Source organism: Priapulus caudatus, unplaced genomic scaffold (genome assembly GCF_000485595.1).
Source record: "Priapulus caudatus unplaced genomic scaffold, Priapulus_caudatus-5.0.1 Scaffold461, whole genome shotgun sequence".
In the NCBI taxonomy this organism is placed as follows: Eukaryota; Metazoa; Priapulida; class Priapulimorpha; order Priapulimorphida; family Priapulidae; genus Priapulus; species Priapulus caudatus.
Window position 1 is genome coordinate 85915 of NW_014577522.1, and position 7676 is coordinate 93590.

General features: G+C 42.9%; 1 protein-coding gene across 1 annotated transcript in view; it reads left to right on the forward strand.

Annotated features, from left to right (window-relative positions):
- LOC106810664 (PRKCA-binding protein-like) overlaps positions 1-7676 on the forward strand; it is a 12581-nt gene that overhangs the window by 1520 nt on the left and 3385 nt on the right. The window contains 3 exon segments of the mRNA XM_014814097.1: positions 1976-2132; positions 6744-6886; positions 7216-7316. Coding sequence (XP_014669583.1) covers positions 1976-2132; positions 6744-6886; positions 7216-7316 — 401 coding nt within the window.

The window sequence follows — 7676 nt, forward strand, 5'->3', positions numbered from 1 at the left end:
CGTGCCGGGGGGGCGGTGGGGCGGTCCCCCCAACCGGCTAATATTGGCCAAAATGAGCTTAAATATTTCATAATTTTCATGGGGGTGGCCCAGCCTATGGATGGTAGGCAGTGCGATGTCGGTGTTGTCAAATTTGCATGTGCGTGCATGTTAGTATGATGTATAAATGTATGTACGTGTTGTGTGTGTGGGTGGTGTGTGGTGTGTGTGTGTGTGTGTGTGTGTGTGTGGTATGCGATGTGCGTGTGGTGTGTGTGGTGTATATGTGCGTGTGTTGTGTGTGTGGTGTACAGGTGTGGTGTGTGTGTATGTGCTGTGTGTGTGTGTGTGTGTGTGTGTGTGTGTGTGTTGTGTGCGGGAGCGGATCCGAGGCGGGCGTCGAGGTGAGGGTCGGACCCCCTTTTTACCCAAAAAGGGAAAAAAATAAACACACAGCGCAACGCAGACAGACAAATCCAACATGCATGCGCAACGCACGCCACATCACGACAACAACGACTGTGCTTGCGGCGGCAACACACACACAATTTTTTATATTGATTCATGAAAATTTGTTGTGTAGCGTAGTTTTTTGATAAGGTTTATATATATATATGTAAATTCGTTATAAAAACTTAGAAATGGTGTAAAAGAGAGTTCGCAGGTGTCGGGGGACGGATCTGATGAAATTTTTGCTTTTAGAATCCCAAATTATGTTCAGATGGCGTCTCAGTGCACCATATTTTAAAAAAAAATCTTGGGGGAGGTCTCCCCGAACCCCCAAAGGGCTTCGGCAGCTTTTTAAAACACAGAAAAAGTATAAGAAAAAAAGTTGTTTTTTTCTTTCGCTGGACCCTTTTTTCAAATTCTTGATCCGCCTGTGTGTGGTGTTGTGGTGTATGTATGTTCGTGCCGTGCTGCAGATGCGTGGTGTGTGTTAAAATTTTTTGTGGGTTGCGTCGTTGTAAATGTGATGGCTATCGACGATATCCCCCCCATTCTGTAGGATTTACGCCACTGATTTCGCACATTCACTTGTGCTCATGCATTGCCGCCCCCCCCAAAATAAAATCCTGGCTACGCGCCTGCCTGTACCCCCTAGCAGAAGGGGGGCTCCACCCTCCTACCCCACCTACCTCCTGGCAAATCACAAGGCTCGTCGATCTGCGCCTAGTAAGAGTCCTTCGGCAGGACTAGTAGAATCTTGGAAGGACTAGTACATTTTTTCTTTTACTAGTCCTGTGGACTAATGAACTAAAATGGTTAGTGTCTAACCCTGTATATGCAATAAAAAATTGCATACATTGATTTGGAATGATAGTAATCCAGAGTACTAGTGATTGCTCTATTCTATGTATTCGAAAGTAAGTTTCATACTTTCCAATTACCGGGCCAATGCAGATCTTTCTTCTCCCGTGTAAAAAAGCCATGAGTGAATGACTTGAAGTGTTTCAGTATTATAAGCCAGTTAGCGATTACATACTTTGTATACCTTACGTGCTTCATTCTTTGTATGGAAATTACAAAGTAAGTTCTTTTATCTAGTAGGCCTATAGAAGCAAGTTAGTAATTCCTTGCATCCAGTATAGCATAATCAAACCTCAGTAATACTAATAGTCCTTTGAAGGAAATACCAAAAGTGTGGTATAGAGACCTGTAGGTTTCCATTCTAATAAAGTGGTAGAAAGAGCGAACTTGGTTGTACACACTTATGTAAATACCATCATTATTGAAGGACGGTAATTCGTTGATTTTTGTCTATTTCTTGTCGTGTCTTGTCACTACAGAAAATGGTGTCAATCAACTACAACAAGCACAATATTTTTTACACTCTGTTATGTACAATCTGTAAAACAAACTTCTTTAACCTTCTCTTGTTGCTGCAGAAGGAAGTGATGATGAACTCTAACAAGCAGAACTTCATTTTACACTTTTATTATCACGTCATTATCGAAGTGCATTAATACGTGTCTTTTGCTTTGTCTTGTTGCTGCAGAAGAAAGTGACGATCAACTACAACAAGTTGCACGCCGAGCCGTCGCAGGGCAAGACCCTCGACGTGATCCTGAAGAAGCTGAAGCACCGCATCGTGGAGACGATGAGCTCGACAACGGCCGATGCGCTTGGCCTTAGCCGCGCCATACTCTGTAACGGTGCGCAGGGGTAGAATTTAACTTTTGAACACGGGAGTCCAACGGACTCCCTACCCTCAAAAAGAGGGAGTTTGCAGCAAAAAGAGGGAGTCCGCAGTCTGAAGGTCAAAATTAATGATATTAACAATAAGGCACGTGTGCTTATTTTTAAGATGCATGCGGTTGCACGTCTGCCAAATTTTCTTTGGACATTTGCTGGAAAAATTAGGTAATTCTGCGAGGCCGTGTTCTGGAACGAACTAGTTAGTGTGGCAGAATTTTCAGGGAGTCACACCAGTGTTTGCCACTGAGCAGAAAAAGCTGTAGGCCTGCAGGGCCTATAGCTCTTAAAAGCTGCAGGCCCGCCAGCAAAGCAGTAGGCCCGCCAATTTTGGAGCAAATTACAGTAATAAAACAGCATATCATGTTCTTCCTTGTGTTTATAATAATAAGTCATTATCAATGTCCATAATCATAATCCCTCTGTTTTTAGCTCATCTGACATAGTCAGATGCAGCTTGTAGAATCGCATGATCGTCCGTCCGTCCGTCGTCGCGTCGTCGTCCGAGCGTCCGTCCCGTCAACAGTTGGGGCACACTCTTAACCGCTCGACGTACGGTCACGATATTTCGGGGACGTGGGGGGTAATCGAAAACGAGTTGGGATTTCGAAGCTGGGGTCAAGGTAAAAGGTCAAGAGGTGAAAAGAAGGGGGAACATTCACCCTTTAAAACATTTAAGGAGCGGTGAGGAATATGCAGAATCTGGCGGCACCAAGATTGCTAAACGCTCGAGCTAGCTCGTGTAGTATGGTGTATAGCATCATGGTAGGAAAGCCATCCACGTGTGCCGAAATTGAAGGTCACAGGTCAAAGGTCAATGGGCGCAGGGCAAGATTTTAGACATTTTCTGAGGACTTGGTCTTGACGAGGCGATTGAAAATACTTTTTGTTTCAGCGGATGACCTAGGCGATTTTTATGGCATTAATTTGAAAGGACGCTCATGAAATCTACTTTCTGCTGACATGCGAAAGTAAGTTGGTCAGATAACCTTTTGACCCTCAGTAGGAGGGTTAAATCATGCGGATTTGTGTGACCTTCGGTGTATGATGATAGAAAGAAATTTGATGCCGGTTTGCTAGTAGATCGTAATACATGCCTGATGATGAGGCTAACAATGTCACAATGAAATTTCAAAGCTAAATTGGTTAAGAAATGGTTTATGCGTCCTTAAAATCGTATAATTTTCTATGGCATTCTGTACTGTCAAGTATGTACACATGTAACGGGATTGTTCCTTCCTCTCGCGGGATGACGTGTTTATGCTTGCCTTTGCCAGGGGGCTTCACAATTAAGGAAACGCCACATCGAGTTGTTATATGTAGCTCCTTGGTTAACTATACGAACTCTGCCAATTTGACAGCAGCGTAGAGAGACAGACTGGTAGTCTGCTACACAATGCGGACTTCTATGGGGATCCTGGGGGCAGAAAATTTTTTGAAAATTACTAAGCTCTGAGATGCCAAATCTTAGCGCGGCTATATTTCAGGGTACTCCAATAGGCTACAGCTAGGAACACTTTGTGGAAAAGGAAAAAATTATGTAAAATTTACAATACTGTAAAATTTTGCAATGGCACTGGGATATTCCGTCTGATGTTGATGTGTCCAAAGTAAATGTATTATTTTAGACATAAACAAGCTCTTACGTAGGCGAAGCCTTTTATTTAAGCTAAGCCTTGTCTAAAATGTATATAGTTTTTTGCCAACGTTAAAAACAATATGAGCACGGTTAACTGAGTGTGCGACGAGGCTGTACTGCTGTTTGCAATGACTAGTAAAGTATAATTACGACGATGCTTTGGCAGGATTTTATTTTATTTTTTTTTTTTTTTGGTTCTTTTGCTTTTTTTGCTACGTGCATTATGACCTGTGTGGTTAAAACTTGAGAGCAATTATTATTATTATACGGTATAATTCAACATATATATTACCTAAATCTTCTTCATATTATTTTAAAATAATATGTCGTTTTTAATACACTCACTCACTCTACCAGTGATACTTTATTGTTTACATCCCAAACGTTGAAATCGCGGCGGGGATGTGAAATTACTCCACAACCTAGCGCACTGTGCGTGAAGCAGTGATGCGTGCTGCCACGACCGAGCAACGTAAATAAGACCGCTGCAACACAAGTAAGGGTTCACTACCACTGGGCCAAAGAAAGCTCCACCCACTTATCGCATTTTTGGTGCACCGCTGCTTTACTGGATTCAGGAAGGGGGCAACTGTGCGCCGCCGAACATCCCAGCACCGTTTCTTGAATGCCAACCTAAAGTTGATTGCAGTGGGCGAACGCATTGTTTAACATTATGATTATGTCACGGTTTATCACGAGATTAGTTTAAAATAAAACGCCCTGGAAAATTAATATGCCTTGATAACAGATTTTCTACAGGTAACAGTAATTCTCAGTGTTCGAATTTTCAGTGACAAATAAGGTGCTGTAGGATCAGGCGGCCTTTGTATCAGAAGCTGTAGGCCCGGCTGCGAAAACTGTCGCGGACGGGCCGACGGGCCGACGTGAATTTCAACACTGAGTCCACACGGAATCCTACCTATGTCAAATCAGGGAGTCCAACAGGTAAATCAGGGATATTTGACTCCGGAGCTCACCGGTTAATTTCTGCGACGCCTGCAGCTGTGTTCGCGCGGCAGTCAGCGCGAGGTGTCCAGCCCGTAACATCGTATAGCGGCAGAGTGCGAGTAGCACGATAAGTCCGCTCCGCGAACTGTACCTGGCAATCATATCAAAGGGGGCGTGGTTATTTCACCTCGGATGGCGTAGGTAGTTGTTGCGACGGCCTCCCGTTCATATATCTCCGTCGCTCACTCAATTATATGTAGTACTGTCGTCAAGTTGCAATGCACATGTTTTGCAGACGGACTTGTGTAGAAGGCTGAGGAGATTGGAAGAGCAATGCGACCAATCCTAACCGAGGATATGAAGGATCCACACCAGTAAGATCATGCCGTGCGATGTACAAGTGTCAAAACTCATAATTAAGAGTGTGGCTTGCTGAATAGAAACTCAACGATCCTTGTAAACAAGGAATATGCTGTTATTGTGTAGCGTGAAGATGCTATATATTGTTGTTGTTGTTACACCTCTGAGCGTTGGAGAGCATGGTTACCTTATACTCACAGCTGTTGTTGTTGGCAGCATTTTGGGAACTGTTGTTGTTTACTTACAGTTGTTTTATGTTTGTTTTGCAGGCATTTACTGACATGTTGTTGTTTACTCGTGCTGTTATTGTTTTGGTTTGCCGCGTTTGGTGACATGTGTTGTTTACTCGTGCTGTTATTGTTCTGTTTCAGCGTTTGGTGCTGTTGTTGTTTACTCGTGCTGTTATTTTTTTTGTTTGGCAGGGCGTTTGGGTGACATGTTTTGTTTACTGCGTTGGCTTGTATTGTTTGTTTGGCCAGCGTTTGGTGCGTGTTTGGCAGCGATCGGTGTGCGAGGAGCGCGCAGCCGAACGCTAGCGGGCGTTCACCGCAGTTCGGGATGCGACATCGCACGATGCGAAAAAAGTTTGGCATTCAAGCCTGGCTAAAAGACTGGCACCCAGTGAAGATATGTGCCAAGGGCTTCGTTATTATTATTATTATTATCATCATCATTATTATTATTATTATCATTTATCATTGCATCTATATAACTATCAATGCAATATTTTGCTCATTCTATTGAATACTATCTGGGCATACCCGGCGTGCCCCGGGAAATCAGTGGCGTTACTCCCGTTGGTGAACGCTTGGTTAAAGGAAAATGGCCCAAATTCTAACTATCTATCGCATTTCATCCATCCATGCATTCATGCATCCATCCCATTCCATGCCATCCCATTCCATCGCACCGCATCCCATCCCATCCCATCCCATCTCATCACATCCCATGCCATGTCATGCCATCCCATCCCATCCCATCCCATCCCATCCTATCCCATGCCATCCCATGCCATCCCATCCCATCCCATCCCATCCCATCCCATGCCATCCCATCATGCCATCCCATCCCATCCCAAACAGTAAAAAATAATAAGAAATCAAAAGATAAAAGACATTAAAAATAAAAAATGAAAAGTAAAAAGTAAAAAATTAAAAATAATATATACTAAAGAGGTAGGTAAAGGGAAAAAAAGGAAAAAAGGGGAAAACAAGTTCCCGGGCTGGGACTCGAACCCGGAATCCCGGTGTAGGAGACAGATGTTCTAGCGATTAGGCCACTGCGCCATTAAGGGTATACACCATGGATTCACACATACGTGATGTTAATCTGTAAGCACCACCATCTATTGATGAATATAATTTTTATGAATTTTTAACTTTTTTAAATTTTTGTTTTAGCCAAAACCACCTCCCAGACGTGCTGATTCTGAAAATATCTTTAGTTTTCATCTAGGCTGCGGAGTTCTTTAGTTATGCGAGTACGGACTAATTCGGCTGAACAACTTTATATATATAGATTTTCCTCTAGGCTGCGGAGTTCTCTAGTTATGCGAGTACGGACTAATTCGGCTGAACAACTTTATATATATAGATTCTTGATCAATGAGTCGTGTTGCTGACAGGGAACTGCATGCATGTGTTCAGTAGTGTAATGTGTGTGCCTCCCTCACAGATGCTGGCTGACCTGAGCACATATCTGAATAAAGCTGTTCCAGACACGAAGCTGACCATCAAGAAATATGCAGATGCCAAGTTTGAGTACCTGGTAAAGCTTAATTAAACCTGGAGAGTAATTCAAGATAAAATTAAAATGAATTAGTTTTAAAACTTATTAAAAACAATTCAAATTAAGGTAATTAGTAAATGAAATTTTCATTCTGCATTGCTGAAAGGTAAAAACTTACATGACTGCAGCCTTTTTAATTTTAATTGTTCATTAATAATCTTTCGATAAAAATAATATAATAATTTCTCGAATAAATCTCATCTTGATATTCAGTAGGTCGCTTAATATTTGACTAATCGAATCAGTTTCTGTTGGTACGTGCTGGCAGGTGGGAGCAGGTTGTGATTAGGAATGTTTGCTGTCTATAGTCGTACTGCCTCAAGGTGAAGGAGATGGATGATGAGGAGTATAGCTACGCATCCTTGCAGGAACCTCTCTACAGAGTCGAGACCGGCAACTATGAGTACAGGTACGTTAGCGATACTGTAAGATATTGAGATCTACACTGTACACAGGCATAATGTATTAGCCTGTACCCCGATGTTATGTTGTTTTGATACAGCGCCACCTATGGTAATGAACCTTCTTTCAATATGGCTAAACCTGCTGCTTAGATGTAGTGTTTTTGTTAGCTCATCTGACATAGTCAGATGCAGCTTGTAGAATCGCTTGATCGTCCGTCCGTCCGTCCGTCCGTCCGTCCGGTCGGTCGTCCGTCAACAGTTGGGCACAAATCTTAACCGCTCGACGTACGGTCACGATATTCGGGACGTGGGGGGGTAATCCGAAAACGAGTTGGGATGTCGAAGCTTGGGGTCAAAGGTCAAAG